At 40.2% G+C, this 20782-nt stretch overlaps 1 protein-coding gene across 1 annotated transcript; it reads left to right on the plus strand.

Annotated features, from left to right (window-relative positions):
- Positions 1-531: 531 nt before the first annotated feature.
- On the plus strand, positions 532-20291 carry LOC306735026 (neuronal acetylcholine receptor subunit alpha-7-like). Its single transcript, XM_079216453.1, has 10 exons — positions 532-596; positions 3839-3978; positions 4410-4454; positions 7834-7943; positions 11252-11331; positions 14093-14260; positions 14377-14571; positions 18073-18159; positions 18570-18679; positions 19318-20291. Exons 1-10 carry the CDS (start codon positions 542-544, stop codon positions 19798-19800), a joined length of 1473 nt encoding a protein of 490 aa, XP_079072579.1. The 5' UTR covers positions 532-541; the 3' UTR covers positions 19801-20291.
- Positions 20292-20782: the final 491 nt, after the last annotated feature.

The following is a 20782-nucleotide window of genomic DNA, read 5'->3' on the forward strand; positions in this document are numbered from 1 at the left end:
ACCAGCAGGTGGCACCTTGTTTTGCAAAAAGTTCCTGTATTGTGTCTCAGTTTGATGCTGTCCAACTTTTTCAGCCTCCCTGTGCATCACATTTCAAACTATTTGAGCTCTTTTTGAAAAGTATCGGGACAACGACGCAGTGCACAAGCAGATATGGCAGCTTTAGTTCAAACAAAGCATGCCTGTACCAATATTAGACATATAGAGATGAAATCGACATGTTTGAACGCCTTTTCAAACACAGGCTGATCTATGTAGTAAATATACTGTCATCCTCTATCAATAGTCGCATTGCCAATCAGTGGGACAACTAGCCTACTGTCAGGCAGAGTCTTGATGCAGCTACTCATAAGTAGGAGGAGTTATTTAATGCACACACACACACACACACACACACACACACACACACACACACACACACACACACACACACACACACACACACACACACACACACACACACACACACACACACACACACGCCCGATAGCCTCATCCCCGCACCCCATCAGGTTCAGATGAAACTCACACTCGGCTCAACATGGACTCGCTGAATTTTCTGCTCTTTCTCGCAGTCACCGCCTTCACGGTGAAAGGTAGGCAGTCCGCACGCGCTTTAATTGCTTTAATTAACTCCCGAAAACCTGGATCATCTTTATTAGGAGGATGAGCTTCATGTGAGGCTTTTACCTGCTCCGCTGCGGGCGGGTTTGCAAAGGGATCACATCGTACCTGTTGTGCCAAACACAGAGTTTTGGTAACAGTATCGTTATGTAATGCTATTTTGAATCAATAGTACATAATAATCTCACTGGTAGATGTGAATATGAACTGATATAAAGTATAATGTTGTGGGGGAGTTGTCTATTTTTGTTCTTCCTTTTAACCTTTTCATTGCTGCCCTGCTATTATGAATCAAAGTCAAATCGACTAGTCGTTTAGTAGTGTGTATCAAAGTAAACCTGAATGTGGACTAACTGTGTGAAAGTTGATGTGCTGGTGCAGCGATTGGCTAGGTGTCTGTATTATATATCATGGTATTTCAGAAAGGGGGGCTCCACTGAATTTTTTTTTGCCAATTTGTACTCTGTACAATCTAAGTCAACATGACTTAAAGACTAAAAATATTCTAAAAAAACAGATGAGTTCATTGGCTTCGAATGAAAATTAGGAGTAGACACACATGTGTGTTGGGGGGATTATTATGTAAATGTACTGTGATTCATTCAGAGTAACAGGGGGTGTATTGCTGAGCAATTTGTATCTCAATTTTAAGGAATATTAAATATTTAAAAAAATATTTCACCACAGCCAAAATGGGAATTACACTTAAAATCATTTACATAATTGAAGAAAGCAAAAGCTGACATAATTTTTTACTTCTTCACCCGCACAAAGAAAGAGTTTGTCTATACAGTGTAGATGTGGTTTGAGGGATGCTGAACAAAACACACATTATTATTATCGCGTTAAACACGGTGCAAAATCCACACACATGTGAAACCGGTATACCGCCCAGCGCTGAACTTCTTGCAGCTTTTAATGATGCTATGTAAGGTTTCATAATAAACTTCCAGGGAGACTCGCAAGCTGTGTTTTAAAACTAAAATGTGGAACGTAACATGGCATTATTGTTTTCCTGCACTGAGGCAAACAATTAAAAGAGATTTTGATGATAATTTGATTAATTGGCAAAACATTGTCTTTGAAACTTTCATGCCAATAAAGCCCATTGTAATTTTAATTGGAGAGAGACGGAGTTAGATCAACATAAACAGACTGAGAGGCACCGGAAATGTCACACAAGTTCATCATTCAAAGACCTTCACTGTAACAAAAGTATCTTTATTAAAACTAGAGTGAGGGTGTTCTTGTTTTGCCGTATGCACTGCTGCCCAACTCAGGCAGCAGTGCATACTCAAGGACACGCATCACAAGTCAAGAAACCTTCGAGACATGCTGTGTCTCATCAATTTTCCTCTGATCTGCTCTGAATTTTGAATATTTTTGATTGAGGCAGTTAAATTAATGGTAATCACTGACTAAGACTCTTCAGTCTGCACTTTAGAGGCACTAATAGTTTGCAGCTTCCCCGAAAGTGAATTATAAAGAGGCAGGTGGAGAGAAGTGGTGGTGCATACATGCACGTCTAAATGTCTGAACACATGTTTGGGGCACTTCAAGTCCTTGTCCATCTCTCTGACATTATTAAGTCTGTTCAATTTGATTAAGAGGCAGAAAGGCTATGCTTCTCGTTTTTTTATTTATTTATTATTTTATGGCTCCCAGCTCACATTCAGCTTATATTGGCAACATATCAGCAATGTATGTTATGTGGGTTGATAGATAGCCAGTAATGTACTAGGATGTATTACCAACAAAAAAAAGTGTTTCACAATACCACACATTGTTGTCATCTTGCCGATCTTCATGGTGAAATTTGATTATGGGGAGATTTTTTAGGGGGGCAGATCTCCAGGGGATCGAGCTCTGGACAAAGATAAGCTTTCAGCAAATAGTTCTGTCTTTTTTGTGAAAGAACTGGATGCAACAGAGAGCAGGGTAATGGAGAAACGTCTCCAGACAACAAGATGTTTGCCAAATCATCGGGATAATGCGTTTCTCATAGGTTGTTTTGGATAATTGGGCTGTGGTCATTAGCGAAGGGAATACATGCTGCCAAAAATGCTCCATAACTCAAGGAAGGGATACGAGGCATGTGTTACAATGAGGTCTGATTTGACTGTGAGATGAATCCAGTCTAGGTATTTCTATTTGGATCTTCTTTCACCACCCTGGACTTTGTGAGAACATTCTACTCTGAATTTGATTTCACACACAAAAAAGAACTTGCCAAACATTAATTGAAATGCTAAATTATTCCAGATTGAGAGGTTTCTTGAGTCACCTGTGTAAGCAAGATTATAAATGGAAAGAGGTGTGATAATGAGCCAGAAATTCAGGCAGGTATTGAATGATGTGAGAGTGTGGGGAAGGTAGCTTTGGGTCAGTCTCATCCTTGAACCTAAATGAACCTTCAAGTCATTTCAAGCCAATCTAGTGTTGTGGCTTTATTATTGCACAATGTCAGTCAGTCACTTTGGTCCAGAACGGAATATCAATAACTTTTGAAAAGATTGCCACACAATTTTGTCATCCATGTTCCCTTAAAGTGCCAACACCAGATTTATATTATGCTCCAGAGTGTAATATATCTATTATTGGATGGATTACAGTGCGTCGTATTTGGCGATATCTAGTGGTGAGCTTTCAGATCGCAACCAACTCCCACACCGGACCACAGTGTGGTAGCAACCTATCAATCCTAATTTAGCCACGCCCTAATGTATAGCCTGCTTTATCGTCTATTTGACTCTAAATGGGACCATTATTTACTAAATGAACATCATGGTTGTTTGAGGAAGGCTTGAAACTGCCAATTGAGACCATGAACTCATGTTTACAATGTTTACTGAGAAGATAAATCAAGTGAGAAGTAGAGTCACTTTGCAACCAGCCCCCTGCTGGTTTTTAGAAATAATGCAAGTTCATGGCCCTTCGGCATTGGCTTCACTTTTCAGGCATGGAGGTTGCCGCCTGATTGTCCCTCTAGATATGCTAATATCAATATCTCTATAGACAGAAACTGAGCTGAAAGCAGCCATAGACAGTCAAACAAATGTTGTTTGTGCCCCAGGATGTCTGTGTTAATGGAAGTTTGGCAATGTAATTGAAAAGGAATTGGCAATAGATGTGACTAACGGTGTTTGAAGAGCTCACATTCTGTCTGAAGGCATTCTGAAAGAATTTACTGTCTAGGTTTCTCTGTCTTCTGTAGTTTCTCTTCAAGGACCAGACCAGCGCAGACTGTACAAGGACCTGATGATGGACTACAACCCGCTGGTGAGACCGGTCTCCAACGACTCTCAGATTCTCACTGTCCGATTCGGCCTCACCCTCAGGCAGATCATGGATGTGGTACGTAAACAATGACCGTCCTCACATTACTGAGCATGCATATGCACAAGGTGTCGTTATGATAACTCAATATAAAGACTGCGACTGTCTTCTCACTTCATAGCCAAAATCAATTTCCATGTAGAAATATTCACTTTTCCAATATATGTCAAGTCAAAGCTAGCAGCTATTTTCTTAATAAGTTAGTTAGTTCCACTTATAGTTCATCCACATTGATACATTTCTGGATAAACAACATCTTGTTTTGGATGTCTTTAAGTCTTCAATTCAAAGTGTAATAGCAGCCAATGCTTGACATTACATTATGTTTTAGCTAATGTGGACGTTTATATATATATCTCTTCTTTTATGAAACTTAAACTGAGAAAATACCTGTCAAAAAATATCTGAATGATAACATTACTAAATATCACTTCATCATTGTTTAACAGGACGAGAAGAACCAGGTTTTAACAACCAACATTTGGCTGCAACTGGTAAGATCTTTCCCTGTACAAAGTCTGTAAAATAAGATAAAATAAGATAATCCACATTGTTGTTTTTTACACTTCCATTTATACAAACAATATATAGCATGTTATTAAGCTTAAGAGGAGCTTGGAGGTGGATTTTAATTGTCAAACTATACCTCAAACTTAAGTCTCTATCCTGGCATTTGGTTGTGCATCTAATCATAATAAATGTGGAGTTCTTGTCTTACATTCTTGTTTATCACATCTACTCGAACCCAGGTTTTCCCCTTTCACCTTCCATAGGGGCGGTACACCCGTTCCTGCTCCTTGCAGTGAGATAAAGTGTCTGAATATGCATGTTTTTATCGCAGCCTGTCCAATGTGTGACACTGGTTCCTTGCTGCTGCACCGTCAAGCTGTATCGAGGCTGTTTGGTCCGTTTTAAATCACCTTGAGGACTCACAGGAGCAACCTCACTCAATCTCTCACTCCACACCCTCTGCACCGTCGACTTCGGCTCTTCAACACGAGATAGCGCAGGCAGCATTCACAGTATCTACCGTCTGTGAGTGACGATCCAGCCATATGTGTTGGCTTAGCCGACTTGTGCGAACTCTCTGACTTTTAGAGTTTAAAATCTCTAAAAGTCACTTTGAGACATGGAAGATGGTTCTGTATGATTACACACACACTCAGTTGTGCCATAGAGTAATTATTATACAAATACAGGATGGTGTTGGAATGAACAAATAATAAATACTCTGATAATTGTAGCATTTAGAGCACAATGCCATAGTCAGGTGTCTTGTGTTTTGTTTCTAAACGTCATGTTTGCGCTTTGTTCAGGAAAGCTGAGTGATTGTTTTTTTACTCATATCTGTCTGTTAAATATAAGGCTAAAGCCAGCACCGGTTAGCTTAGCTTAGCATAAAAACTAGAAACAGAGGAAAAGCGCTAGCCTGTTTCTGGTTACCTAAAGATCACCAGTTAACACAGAAAACATGTTTCTTCCTGTTTCCAGTCTTTATGCTAAGCTAAGCTAACTGGCGGTTGATTGTAGCTTCCCATTTATGTCATTTATGTTCCCATACCGATAGAAAGAATGTCAAATTGAAAGCAGTTGGAAATATTGAAGTTAGTGATTGTGATCAGTGTTTCTTTTGAAAAGAGCAGCAAGTTGGTGAGGACGACATTCCTCTATGGCAATGCTCTTTATTCTGAATCACTCCCCTACATGTGTTTCACTTGCCTTTATTAGTGACTGACCTTTATATTTCTAATCATGCTGATCAGAGCCATTATTTGAACACCATGATTAATATAGAACATGTATTATGAGTGCACAAATTCTTATGAAAAGCCATTTTATCAAGATGTAAAAATCCAGGCCCACAGCCTGTAGCATCCAGGCTGTGGGCGCTCCTCTGTCTCTGATTGGCTCGTACTTTACCTTTGTTGGTTTGATTGGTTGGGTTTAGGCATGAGGAGTGAGATGGGTGAGGGTAAGAATATCAGGGTTATCCAATCAATTTCGGGGAGGAGAATCCTAATTAGACAATCCTAATAATTATTTTCATATCTATGAAATTGCTTCATGTCTGCATGTATTGGCACAAAATAATGCGAAGATGCATTGAGAAGATGTATCCTTCTGACTTTGGTTACCGCTGGTGCCAACAGCAGGTTGACAGTTAGTTCAAAGGGATATTTCTCAATCGCTTTTTTCTCCGGTGCACATGACAAACTGCCATCAACCCCTGCTGTTCTTTGTGATTCGTGCTAATTAGCAAATGTAAACATGAGGCTGTCGACTCTTCTACAGTCTTGTTTGATGACACAATGTGTATATATAAAGCCTTTTATCACAACGTCTGCATTAATATTACACATATGACAGTGACATTTTCTTTTCTTTTTTTTTGATCAAAGTGCTATGAATGCCTCTTTACTCCACTGATATCTGCCAAAAGGAAAGACACGATTGCTTATTTATCTTCTGTGTCCAACCTTAAAAATGACAGTGAAGCTATAGCAGATTTGTACATCTGACACATTTTAATTATAATACAAGCTGTATACCTCATACTGCAAAAACAACAATGTGGTTCCTTGGAAATCTACAACGCACATTCCTCCCCAGATGTCATGGAAACCTGGCACAGGGATTGAACTTAATTCTTGGAGCATGTCACTGCATGATGATACCCACAGCTGCTGTCACATGCATTTACTTTGCCCGAAACAGAAGCTGTATGTAATTGGAATTCTGTCCTCTGTTTTGTTCAGTGTGTCTATGGCTGACCTATTGAAACAGTTGAATGTGTGTAACACAGGCTGCCTTGTTAGAAACTCTGATATCAATCATCTCATGTGTGCTGATGACCTGGTAGTCCATGTACTGCTGGCCTGCAGCAATGTGTACAGTATAATGAGATGTTTTCTAAAGCGACTCTGGACCTCGGAAGCACTACCACCTTCATCCACAGGGGGCGCCAAAATCAATTCCAAATGAAAGTTCCTCATAGTAACTTTAACTCAAATCAGATGTGTAAGTTACGTAACAAAGGTACTTATTTTACATAACAAACACACTTATTTCAACCCCATAGCTTTTCGAAAGAAACCGTTGTATGAGGAGTCGGACGAGTTGCGTAATATGCTCACGCCCATATGTTGATTCATAAGTTTATTATGTGTTCTGTCAATTCCTCTGTTGTTCGATTGTTGTTGTTTTTCTTTACACATAAAAATATTCAAAATCGTCACAGACTTGTTTTGGGAAACACCTGATGTTCACAGCTAAACTTAGATAAGCAACAATGTAAAGATGTCTTCCACATTTTATTTTACACAAACCATGTAACTAAACCTGATATTCTACCTCCAGAGTCGGAAAGAGAATGAATAAAGGAAGTCAATTTGTGAAAGTTATTTATAATGTGATGAAAAATGTATGATGATGTCTGGAGCACACAGTTATAGTTTTAGGAAAGTGGTAAGAAATACAAAGTCCCGAATCAATTGTGGTAACACTTATAGCTTTCTGCACACCTACAGTATGGAGCTCATCTCCGATTTAACTCCATGAAAAGTAGTACATAAAGGCTCATCGTGGCTCAAAGTTGTTGCTTCAGTTTCCCAGATGTTGTAGTGCCAGTCAGCTGTTTGTGTCCCTCCATGTGAGTCATTTCTAAGACATCGGAATGTTATGTGTTGCTTGGATGAGTCAGTGAACGTCATCATAGAGGCTTTAACCCTGCATCTCGTATGTCCTATTTCTCTTTTATTGCTATGGAGCTTCTTGTGAATCTAAAATAGGCTCACCAAACTTACAGGTTTAAAGGGTGTGTTCAAGATGCCCATGTGAAATGTGAAAAATGCATTATGTTTCTGCATCCCACAGTTCTGGGATGATAATTACCTCCAGTGGGATGCATCAGCCTATCCAGGTGTGACCAATGTAAGATTTCCTGACCATCTTATTTGGAAGCCAGATATTCTGCTGTATAACAGGTAGGCATTGTAACGACAGATCCGCCGGGCGCTGCGCTGTAATTGGATATGCATGATGTCAGACTCAGCATGCATGCATTGTCCTCTGCACAATATAATGGGGGGGGGTTCTCAGAGGGATGTTGCATTTTTGGATTTTGTCTTGCAGAGCTGAAAACGAGATTGCTACAATGGCACCCCGACTGTGATACATTAGACAAAGCAGAAAAGAAAACACACAGGAATTATTTGTTTTGGCTCTGTTATCTCTAGTGTTGAAAATATGTTGACATCAGAAATTAATTGGGCCTCGTGCAAGAACCACATCCCTACGAACAGATTGATTCTCAGATGGCTTGTTAGAGAGAATTTGCATTTACAAAATTATTTGGATTAAGAATTTGGTCTTTTGTACAACAGTAGTGCCAACCAGAGCTATGTGCAGATACCTGGGATTTCTTTTTTCTTTCTTCTTCAACAACAACAAAAAGTATCCTAAAGTCTTCATGAGCGCCTCGTGGGTTTCAGCACCATGTGGTCTGAAATATGACCTTTGGCCACTAACTTCATGTCTTTATTTGGTCCCCTAATTCTACCACCACTGAAGCTCTGTGGTGTGAAGATCTTCTATTTGCTGTTAGGTTCCATGCTTTGTGATAGAAACTCTACAAATGGAGCAAAACAGGAAGCCTTAGATTTAGGAAAGGATCAATTCTCACAAAGGTGGACCGACTCGTGAGCAGGTGGCATTCATGCATTCATCAAGTTGAAACAAGCGATTAATGACAAGCGCGGGCCGTCAAGAGGTTTTGCCGAATCTGATGGAACACTTGTGCGATCTTGTACGAGGAAGATTTGCCTCGAGCTAACGGAACATGAAAGCCATCTGAATTAAATAGATATCTTCAGCCAGATTATGCTGAAATATTCAGCCTCATGCTCTTGTTTCATGAAGTTTGCAAAGTAACAGACCCCATGTTGTCACTGGACTTGTTCAGAACATCCTGCAGAGAGAGAGACCACACAAGCAGAAAATAAAAGATAAACAAGTCCCACTGTTGTACAAAACAAACCGAAACCTCATTATTTTTTGGAACAAAAAACATTTGTGTTTATGTCTGGTACAAGCATGGTCAATGTGCAAGGGAGTGAATATACTTATTGACCTGGTTACGCTTCAAGGTTAGTGGTGCTCTGCAGTTAAAATATATTCAGTGCAGTCTAGACGAGAGCTTTGGTGCAATAAATTATTGAGACAAATTAATGAACTTCTAATAATGGTTGAAAGAGCATTTTATTATATGTCCCAAATGGAAAATGCTGTACAGATCACCGTTAATCAATCTTTGAAAGAAAGATCTGAACAAATCCCATTAGAGGCACTCTACTCTCCCATCGGCTAATGACGGGGAACAGCATTGTACTTCATTTGTCATTGGCCCTGTGAGCAATGCCTTGATTCGGGACTCTTTGAATTAGACTGCTGCAAGTTAATTCCCTCCCCCCTTTCAACTTCAGCTCAACCATGCCTAAACCTCTGGGGAGTTTATAAAGAGGGGATGAATTGTGGGGAGCAGAGGAGAATGAGGGTAACTTCTGAATAACCATCTCCAGGGGAATTGGGACATCCCGTGTGTTGTGTACCTGCTTTCTCTAACTCATTATAGTCCAGGTGATGAAACGATGCTCACTTGGAACTTGTACAGTTTCGGGCCCTGAACAATTTTCAGAAATGGAGCATCATTACACTCTCTGCTTTAACCAAATTTGGTATTTTGCATCAAACTTCCTGTACCGACAATCCCGTGTTTTGATGCTCATGGGTTACAACATCATAAACTGTTTAGATGAATAGTTAATGGTGAATTCAGTCACGTTGTGATCAGGACATCCCGGTATGAACCAAGGCCAGACTTTATTATATCATGTCTCATGCAAGTTGTGTAGAGTTTTAGAAGCTTAATCATTTCGTTCATTGACAACGCTAACAATACAGTGACTATTAAGAGTGGAAGAATATGTCCTATGACCTTAAGAAGTTAGCTTAAAAATAACACAAAGATTGGCTTCAATCTATTATTCCAGAACCTGTTTGTTTGTTAGATTTTGCTGAACCTATTCTTCAGTCTCCTCCACATTTAACACAGATCAGTGCACTTTATTTTTGCAATTAAAATGCCACAAATTCAGAGCCCAAGGATGAAAGGGCTTGTCTATGGAAGAGTTGATCACAATCTCCATCAAGCGCCGGTTTGTTGGAGATGGCATACACGGTGCCATTTCAAGTACTTGTACTCCAAGTAGTGTCCTAATTGTTCAGCTCTACTTGTCAATCTTTTTTTTTATACTACGACAATTCATAACAAAAGTTAGCTCATGACTATATTCACCATGAGCATGCAGTGGCAAACAAATGTCCCATTCCAGTCTGGGTCAAGTCAAATCTGAGATGTGTTTCTAAACACATGACACATGTTGGAAAATCATTGCTAAAAACATCGCGTTAGCATATGCACGTTAACATTCTGAGAGCGGACATGTTGTGTGTACTGTCACTGTACATATGTAATCAACCCTCACCCTCGATTGGCCCTCGCTTCAGAGCCTTCAGTGGACGCTCCCCAAACATTTCAGAGCAGAGAATGATGACTATATTTTCACAACTTTGAAACCTAATTATATAGACTTGGGGATGTCTTTGGGAGAAGGTCGGTGCGATCATAGAGGATAATTGCGAAACTCTCCACAAAGGAAATGACCTCCTCTTAAATGCCTTTGTTAGAGCCATGAAACAGTATTTGGACGTCAATCTCTGGGGCTCTGCTTACTTTTTTTCTCTGGGCAGCTGAACAGATCAGCCTTGTTCCCCCAACAGCATTCCAACAGGAAGGAGGAGTGATGGAGGCCAGGCCGGATTTTTTTTTGTGTTTCATGGCTGTCAAAGGCCCCAAAAAACATTCCAGAGGAGGTCATTCCAGCTGTGAAACTCTTTGCAATTTCCTTTGTGATTACTCCAGTGGCCAACTCCACATCAATCAAGCTCGTCTCGGGTTCTTTACAGAGAAAGGAAGAGCAGCATACCGAGGAGGCAGGGCCGCCATGTGTAGGGGTTGTTATAGGTCAATTCTAGGGGCCTGTGACTGATAGGGGCTCTGAAAAATGAAAAACATAAGAGAAAATTATTGACTTATCATCATTAATAGAGGATTGTTTTTGTTGCATCCTTATTATTTTTGCAAAGGCTGAATTCACTGGATGAATTTGTGAAAAGGTTTTCCACTGAAGCTGTACTTTGGTGAAATACTGATGCAGCTCCATGTTGTCCACAGTGCTGATGAACGATTTGATGCTACTTTCCACACCAACATTCTGGTCAACTCCTCTGGCACCTGTTCCTACATACCTCCAGGTAAGAGTCATGCTCTCATTCAGACAATACTCATATACGCATACATACAAAATAGTTCATAAAACAGGAGACATCTAATTGCAGTATGATGCCAATGGGGTGTCATTATGTTAAAGTCCAATTAAAATGAAATTGAATGTTCTTTGTTCCTGTTTTCTTCTTTGAGGAAAAATATGTATTTGATTTCATCATGAATTGGTGCTATCAAACTGGATTTTGTTAGCAAAGTTTGGCACCTCCAAACTGGATTTATACTTTGAACATACAGTAAATTACCAAAATAAGAAATGAATCTATCTTGTTTTCCATGTCTCTATGATGTTTTCATATTATGTATATATTATATATATTGGCGATATGTAAGCAAAGCCCAGAACCAGTCTGTCCTATTAGAGGCGCAGCCAATTTAAATATCTACACTGCAACATTAGTTTCTGCACTTTATTTAGGGCTCGAACTGTAACTGTGTGCTCCAGATATTGTTTCATTGCTCTCACTGTTGAGATTCCAGTTGTTAGCTTTGAGTTGGCAGTGGTGGGAGCAGTGGGAGGCCACAGCTGAGCCCCCAACAAAAACATCTGGCTCCCCAAAACTTTCATAGTTTGCTTTAAAACTTTGACCCCGTAGCTAATAATTTAAAAGACACCAGATGTCTGGGGGAAAAACAACGATGAGGTATCATTATTTTTATTATGGCTTAGTTATATGCAAATATCATCAAACCACCAGTTAATAGCTGGCAGTCTGTTTATTCATAGATGTGTACAAATTAATTGTATTTCATAAATTAGCTCAAAAAAGGTTTCAGATCCTGCCAAAGGCCCAATTATCAAACAAACGCAATCCTCGTACTGAGGAGCAGGCTCCCCAATAGAATGTTAATCATGTTTAAACAGCACAATAACAGGATTTCCATAAAGGGTTACTGAGAAAAAAAACATCTGCAGCTGTTGTAATGGATGAGAGCTTGGAATCAACTCCTTAAAGCTATCAGCATATTAGTCTTGGCGGAAATCTATCCAAAATGCTGGTTGTTTATGTCTAAGTTATGCAGAGTCCTGCGTCGCAGTACTTTAGAGCCAGGTGTGAGTGTGTGTGTGTGTGTGTGTGTGTGTGTGTGTGTGTGTGTGTGTGTGTGTGTGTGTTCAACATGTGTGCATTCCTTCTAATGTTGTTGCCTTTTTTCAGAGCCAGACTTGCTGCTTCTCCCTCCTTTCTAGTCTTTAGCTATGCTAAGCTAAGCAAACCAACGTCTTCCTGTTTATCCGACAGATATAAGCGTGGTGTTCACCCTCTCACCTAACTCTTAGGTGGGGGAAGCCAATATGTGTATTTGCCCCGAACTGTCTAAGAGTTGTGCGATATTCTCTTTAAAATGTTCTTATCCCAGTAATTTCATGTCAAATGCTCCGAACACGGGGATCCATCACTATGGCACTCAGTGGCGCTTTGTGCCGCGATGCCCTTTCCCTGAACCAGCCCCTTCTGACCCACTGCTGCCAGCCATCAACCCGTATACACCCACATGCACACACGTGCATGAGCAGCCACACATTGCAACAGAAGGCCTTCCTGTCACAGCTGGTGATCGCTGCTCTCCCTGGCAGGCTCTCCCCCCCTTCTTTTTTTCTCTTACCACACAAAGGCGCCGGCCTGCCTCGCCTCGCCTCGCCTCAGCATCTTAATCAATAGGGGCATAAATGGCTCCATCATTGCATTTCTTCTGGATTGATTGCCTCTGTCACAAACAAATTGCCTCTCAACTTTGTTCCAAGTGAACCCTCATTGAATGCCATATTGGCCCAGAACACTCAGTCGCCAATTGAGCTCAGTACAACTGCATTAAACGAGTAACACTGTTCGCAGATGTGACCTCGACAGCCGTTCCAAATCATTTACTAATAACTTGTCTTTGTCACTGAGGTTCATTGCAGTAAATAGCATTCATTCTTCTATTCGCTGCTCCCCGTCTCTGTTCATTCCCTGCTGAGGTGTATCATCTTCATGGCACTAGGAGAGAGGCGAGAGACCTTGTTTACTGCAGATGTCTCATATCTTTCTTTAATGTGGATGCAAATTAGTTTGGTGCCTGCCTCTCCTGAAGGATTTCCGGCCACTTTCTTCTCATTGTCATATAGGATTTTTTACTCTCGTTGGGATGGATGGCACTTGGACTCCATATCTTGTCGGAGTAAAACCCCTTTTGCTGCCTCTCGATCTGTTGAACGATGTTGTTTCTTTCTCCGGTCTCCCTCGGCTTCCTATATTCCAGAGTACCGTAGTTCAATCTCTATTAGAGCTCTGAATAACAAACACTCCATCCGTTTCTGTCTCTCTCTTCAGTAGCCATCTTCAGGTGAAGTATGTATGGTACATCTCAAAGCAAGTCTTTCTTCAATCTTATCGTGTTCCTTTTGTGCCAAAATGCTGTTGCATACACATGTTGCATGCATGTCGACTGAACATGTGACGAAACATCTGTCGACGTCTATTCAACATTGGAATGTTCTTCCGTTGTGACAAAACAATTTACAGTATGATCTGTCTTTGCTATATTGCTCACTTGACAAAACATGTGTCTGTTTCAATTAAACTTTCAACTGTCCCCCTGTCATCGTGTTGCCCTCCCTGTCGTCATGACGTGTCATCCTCGCTGCCGATGAGTTGAATACACATACCGGTAGTTAAAATGTTTTGACACATCTTCAGTTGCTATATGTGCCCACGTGACATCATTTTGGCTCAAATGAAACCCCAACAGGGATCTTCAAGAGCACCTGCCATATCGATGTGCGCTGGTTCCCCTTTGATGTCCAGAGGTGTGAGCTGAAGTTTGGCTCCTGGACATACGGGGGCTGGTCTGTGGACTTGAAGTTGTTGGAGGCTGACATCACAGACTACACCGCCAACGGAGAGTGGGATCTTGTCGGTAAGAGGGAACAGGTGGCCTGTGACGTGCAGGGGAATGATATACAAAATTCAAAATGCTGATAAAGTTTCACTCCATTTTTGCAAGACTATACTGTGTTTTGTCTCGTCTCGCAGAGGTTATCGGACAAAGAAACGAGCACACCTATGAATGCTGCGAAGAGCCGTACTGTGACGTGACCTTCACCCTGGTGATAAGGAGGCGGACCCTCTACTACGGCCTCAACCTCCTCATCCCGTGTGTCCTGATCTCCACTCTGGCGCTGCTCGTCTTCCTCCTGCCTGCCGACTCTGGAGAAAAGATCTCACTGGGTTTGAAACACACACATTGCTGAAAATACTGGACATTTAAAGGGCCAGCTTCGGCAGAAATGAAATGTTATTCATAAATATGATTTAATTTGTGTCTGATATGTTTATATTCATATTTACACCATCAAGCCCTCACAGCCTCTCACACTCAGCCACTTAGCAGGTGAGGTCAGTAAGTCCCTGAAGGTTCAGGGTTTGAGGGTTTAGGGTGGAGATAGAGATTGGGCCCTCCAGTGCTTCTGCAGTGTTATCATGATTTTAGGGAGGCGAACAACGTCACCCAGGTTTTGCACTCAGCAGCTCATGTTAGCTCAGGGGTGTTCAGTTGGTTACAGTCTGCAACCTCACCACAAGATGCCACCTAATCCAACGCACTGTCCGTTTAAAATGTGTATTCAATAGCCTTTTCATTGATTATTGTTTTTATACACATTGAGTGACCAGAAAAAACCCCGAGGCCCTGTAATGCAATCCAAAGCAACTATCCTATAGTAGAATAAATATGAACTTTGTGAAACTTAATGTTTCTGAAATTGTTGTCGACACTTGCTTTTCAAGGGGTTGATTCAACTTGGTGGTCAATTTGACTCTACTTTGTGATTTTGTCGTATTGGATAGCATTATATTTCAAGGTTTGTCTCGTGTTTTTTATACACATAGCGATAGACATCTCTGAATACATGCCCACACATGTGTTATTCAAGTACATGCACCAATTAATGAGAACATTCTGAATACAGTCTGTACACTGTTTTCGAAGCTGCATTCATAAATTGCTTCCTGTCAGGTGGACTGAAGAGTGTTTTTTTCAGATAAAAAATTACAGATGAAAAGAAATGAGATCATAATTAAATCAAATATTTTACAGCCCAAGTGGTTTCGACACTGAGCCAAGTTTTCTATTATTCTCTAAATTTTCTCCATCTGCATTGTGTTTGTCTGCTGGGAATCAGTCATTCTGTGAAAACCAATGTTTTTTTCATTAATCCGCTTCCTCTGTGGCCTTGTGGACTAATCTGATAATCAGCGCTGAGTGACTGATTTAACTGTCAGTGGACCGAGAAAACGGTTTAATCTTATCTCAATTGTCACAGTTGACTTGAATGTTTGAGCCCATTTCATGCATAAATTACACAGGCTTGGTGGAGATAGTATCTGCGGGTTGTTGGTGGTGGTGGTGTGTGTGTGTGTGTGTGTGTACTATATGTGGGAGTGGGGGGTGGGAGGGTTGATTTATGCAGAGTCCTGCATATTGCAGCTGGATTCCTTCATTATCCATACAGTGCTTTAAAGCCAGGTGTGTGTGTGTGTGTGTGTGTGTCCGTGGGTGTGTGTGTGTCCGTGTGTGTGTTCGACTTATGTGCATTCCTTCTGATGTTTTGATAGCTCACAGACAGATAGAGGAAATAAGAATTGCTCAAGCAAAGAATAATATGCTGTTATGTAGAGTTGAATGTTCCTTAAATTTGTTTGTCTTCTATGCTATTGTGTGTGTGTGTGTGTGTGTGTGTGTGTGTGTGTGTGTGTGTGTGTGTGTGTGTGTGTGTTCATGTTAAGTTCATGTGCTCACAGATCTACTGTATATGAAGTCAGTATATCAGCCCCAGCAACACGTTGACATTATTATTTGAGAATGGTGAACACTCATTTAGAAGTGTGCTTTCATGGCAGCATTTATTCCCAGATTTCATTTCAATTAAATTGAGCTGTCATGGGCTGTCATGGACGCACAAATGTATCAAGAGGAATATTATTGTGTGTGGATCTTTACTCTGAGTCCCCTCATTTTGCATCTGCATTTTCATGTCAGTGTTGTGAAGGGTTGTTTATGAGACGGTTCATGAGCATTGCTGTGTTCATTGTATTCATTAATTTAAAGAGTTAGTTCTTTTAAATCACAAAGCAAGAACACATTTTCCCATGTGTGTATTGAGCTATATGTATATCGTATTTAGACATTTTCACCATTGCAACATCTGCCTGCATCACCGTACAATGCAGGAGAATGTAATTAGGTTTGTGTTGCTCAAAGCTTTTTAAAGTAACATACAAAAAAACATTCTCTTAAAATGTAGTGATGTATCCTTCTTCTGGTAGATAGTAGTCCCAAATTATCCAGATGTGGATTATCCAGAATAACTGAAGCAATAGTTCTGTTAAAATAAATGTGTTTTAGTTATTCAGATGTTATTTTTAAATATAAGATCTCACCAATGAAACCAAACTATGTCCATGTCCAAAAACAACTAAACACAAGTAGAAAAATCCTGTGAGGTTTCTTTCTTTATTTTATTTGGATTAACAAAAATCAATTGAGAAAAAAAACACTATGGTAATCCATTTACTAAATCTGATCTAACTTGTTCATGAGTCAGGAACAGGTGGAAAAGGTTTTGTCAGGATCATATTTCTAAGTTACCTTTTTGTGAAAAAACTGTTTGTGAAAGTGTTGTTGTAATACTAATATTGGCTATGAGCTTTAATTTCTCGAAACATACATTTAGGTACATTTATTGGGTGTTAGCTGGTTATGTTCATTGAGACTCACCTGGAAGCAAATGTTCCTGGTAAAAAACAATTTCCCATGTTCTTCATTCATAAACACAGAGAGAGGATTTGTTTTCGATCAGACTGAGAAAATGGACCACCATATATAGAAATATAGAAATATATATATATATATATATATATATGTATATATATATATATATATATATATATATATAAAATAGATCTATATATCTTTAAAATAGAGGATATTTATTCCATTCATAGTCATTTGAAATTAATTCACATGTTCCACAGATATAAGAAAATATAAAGGCAGCTGTTAAGTATTTTTCAGGGGCGTCAAATGTATATCAGCATGCCTGCAGTTAATTAAGATGTGACTCTTAATCCTGCTGAGAAGTTCAGTCCTTCAGTGAGACAGCCAGAGAGCCGGTGGCTTAGCAATGTCAGCTCATTAGGGGAAAACTCTGCTCACAGCTATTTTAAAGATACCTGTGTGTCTATCTGTGCTTGTACCTTCTCGGGTGACATGGCCAGTGACTGTGACACATTATAAGCTTCAAAAGTGCACACACAAAAAACAATTTGGGGGAATTCTCCTTCACATTTGGCGATAGTGCAGCAGCGCATTGTGGAAGGGAAGCATAAAATTGGAAACAAGGCGAAATTAGCATAAGAACACAAGGCAGCACAAATGCATCAGGGTTTATTGAAGAACTTTATGCTAACTAAGGAACAGGTGAGCAACAGAAAAGGACTGAATACAATGCAACTGGAAATACTTGAAATCTGCAAAAATGCACACTTCTTATTTTGCATATTCTTCCTAAATGTTTTTTTAAGGATGGAAAAGTGTGTTTGATTGCATTCATAACATCTAACTTCTGAAGAGAAACATGGGGCCCAGCCAGCAAGTGTCATTTCAATACGTTTCACTCGGCTTAATAGTTTTGTTTTGAAGTGCTTACTGAAATTTGGTGTCCTTCTCAGGCATTACAGTGCTGCTCTCCCTGACTGTCTTCATGCTGCTGGTTGCAGAGATTATGCCCGCCACATCGGACTCGGTGCCATTAATAGGTAAGCGCCAGGCTAAAGTTAAAAGCAGTCGCTACGGGTGTCAACTACTATCAGTGTGAAGACACGGGTGAAAATGTGTGTCGTCGTTTTCCCTCATGTGTTCTCTCACACCACAGGGTAATTAAGTTTAAGCAGCCATCCAATATTTGGATTTTTCTCATAAATAGATCTGAGTCATCCTATTTGAAGCAGTGAAATGAAAAAGGAGCATTTTGCATTTCTCTGAGACACATGAAGTGAGAAGTGGGCTTGAGGCGAGGAGAGAGTTTTGCTCTCTTGTACTGTCTATCTCGCCCTTCTCCTCACACAGCAACCTGTTACTTTATCCTCATGTATTCTCCTCTCAATGTTACCTGCACCTGTTTTATTGTTTCCATTCTTACCGTCTCCTCTATTTCTTCTTCATCCAGCTCAATACTTTGCTACCACCATGGTCATTGTTGGTCTCTCAGTAATTGCTACAGTTCTGGTCTTACAATATCACCACCATGACCCTGATGGAAGCAAGATGCCAAAGTGGGTGAGTGTCGTTTCCTTTTCCACCATTATTTGTGACTGATACTGTGATCCCATTAACACCCATTAACTCCCATTTAGCCACATCCGTCTAGCCCCACCTCAAAACACATTAACTTAATTATGAGACACTGTCATTATGCCGCTTTTTAAAAATGTTTTTATTAGGTTACAGTCCATTTTGCTTCACTTACAGCGGTTCATTAAGATAACGTTGCATTTGCTTGTTTTAGGCGGTTTGTTAACGGGCAGAAATGTACTGAGGTCCTTAAGTGAGTAAAAAAAGTTGGTTATAAATATTCACGAGGATAAATCAGAAGCTGGCTAATGTGTTACTATAAATCTTTCTGGCACAATGAGATCTCCTGATATAATAACATAATGAAAATGTGAGTGGTTACCTGCTATATATCCTCTGCAGTGAAATGGTTGTACTTTTTTTTCTTTTGCTTATACTGTTGATCAAAGATTTTACGGTGTTTATTTCAAAACTGATATTTCCTGGGGCCACGATATAATCAGCTTTTCATTATGATTTGAAAAAAGTAAAAGTGAAATATGCAGCTGATTTGGCTTCTGTGAAAGCAAAACTGATTTTACCTACATGATTAATTTCCTCCATCTTTATTGTTTGACCCAAAGACCCGTGTGATTCTGCTGAACTGGTGCGCCTGGTTCCTGCGCATGAAGCGGCCAGGTGAGGAGCACTTGCACTCGGCGTGTCACAACAAGGCCATGCGGAACAGCATGACCAGCGTGGATCACAGTGCCGGCGCCGCTGCCTCCCAACCCACCAACGGCAACATGCTTTATGTTGACTCCGGTGTCCTCTGTGCGCGGCTGACTGGGCGAGCGGGCGAGGATGAGATGCTCCTCGCCGCAGGTCAGGGGTCCTCAGTGGAACCAGAGATGGCCAAGCTCCTGGAGGAGGTGCGCTATATTGCCAGGCGCTTCCGTGACCAAGACAAGGACAAGTTGATGTGCAACGAGTGGAAATTTGCTGCGTCTGTTATCGACAGGCTTTGTCTCATTGTGTTCTCCCTTGTCACTATCCTCTGCACCATTGGGATCCTCATGTCAGCACCCAACTTTGGAGAGGCCATTTCCAAGGACTTTTCCAATTAAGGACTTCATCGGGAAACAAAAATGAAAGCCTTCACTATATGTCAACTCTATATTATATAGACTATATTTAACCATACAAAGTCCAATTGAGGATTTCAGGCAAATTGTATGTAAGGCATAACTAGTTACATGTATGCCTTACATGCTAGGGAAATCAACCAGTCTTTGCCTTTTTATATTACACAGCCTAATAGCATATTAAAAAAAAACATAAACATTGTATCCTCTCGTGCTGTTTAACAATTACTGAAAGTATTGATCCTTCAAAGCATTGTTTAAATTGTATAATTTTCTAATCTACAGTGGATACAATTGTGGTTTGTCATGTGATGTTGTTTGTGTATTATTGACAATTAACAATATTCTCACTAAGATCTTGTCCTTATACAAAATATTACAGCTACAGTATCTTGTATAGAAATGTGTTTGTTTATCCATCTATGTGATGTTGTAAGTTGCCTTTTTAATAAATACAAATTATATTGTCAGCGGCATAACCATGTTCGTCTCAGTTATTGCTTCTCGCTGATTTTTAATATAACATTTTATTAAAATGCAAGCCTTACTGTGAGGTCAAAATAGTCAGATAATTCAGATGTATGATGTTCTGTTGCTCGAGTGCTTAGGCAGTGGTTACAGAGCATGCAACACAAGCGCATCGTCTGGGTTTTGATTCCAGCTATGAGACCTTTGTTGCATGTCGCACCCCTCTCTCACTCCCCGTTTTCTACACTCTCCTCTGTCGAATAAAGGATGCTAGAAGAATGCCAAAGAAATCATCTTCAAAAAACCTTGACCTTTCCGCTGTGAAATTGAAACAGACAACAGAGGACTGATTAGACAGGTTGTTTGACATCCAGCCAGATAGACTCAAAAACTATACTTTGGGTACAAAAGTACTCCAATGCAGCTCCTGTAATATTATTTAGAGGGAAATGAGATTGCCTACATATAATTTTGCAAGACTGAAGGAAAAATTGCA

Source organism: Taurulus bubalis (genome assembly GCF_910589615.1).
Source record: "Taurulus bubalis genome assembly, chromosome: 4".
In the NCBI taxonomy this organism is placed as follows: Eukaryota; Metazoa; Chordata; class Actinopteri; order Perciformes; family Cottidae; genus Taurulus; species Taurulus bubalis.

What these genes read in the sequence shown, in the direction of transcription:
- LOC306735026 (XM_079216453.1), top strand. Translation starts at nt 542, where the DNA reads ATGGACTCGCTGAATTTTCTGCTCTTTCTCGCAGTCACCGCCTTCACG. An exon ending in CCAACATTTGGCTGCAACTG is followed by an intron (nt 4,455 to 7,833) that starts GTAAGATCTTTC and finishes TGCATCCCACAG; the next exon opens with TTCTGGGATGATAATTACCT. An exon ending in CGGAGAGTGGGATCTTGTCG is followed by an intron (nt 14,261 to 14,376) that starts GTAAGAGGGAAC and finishes CTCGTCTCGCAG; the next exon opens with AGGTTATCGGACAAAGAAAC.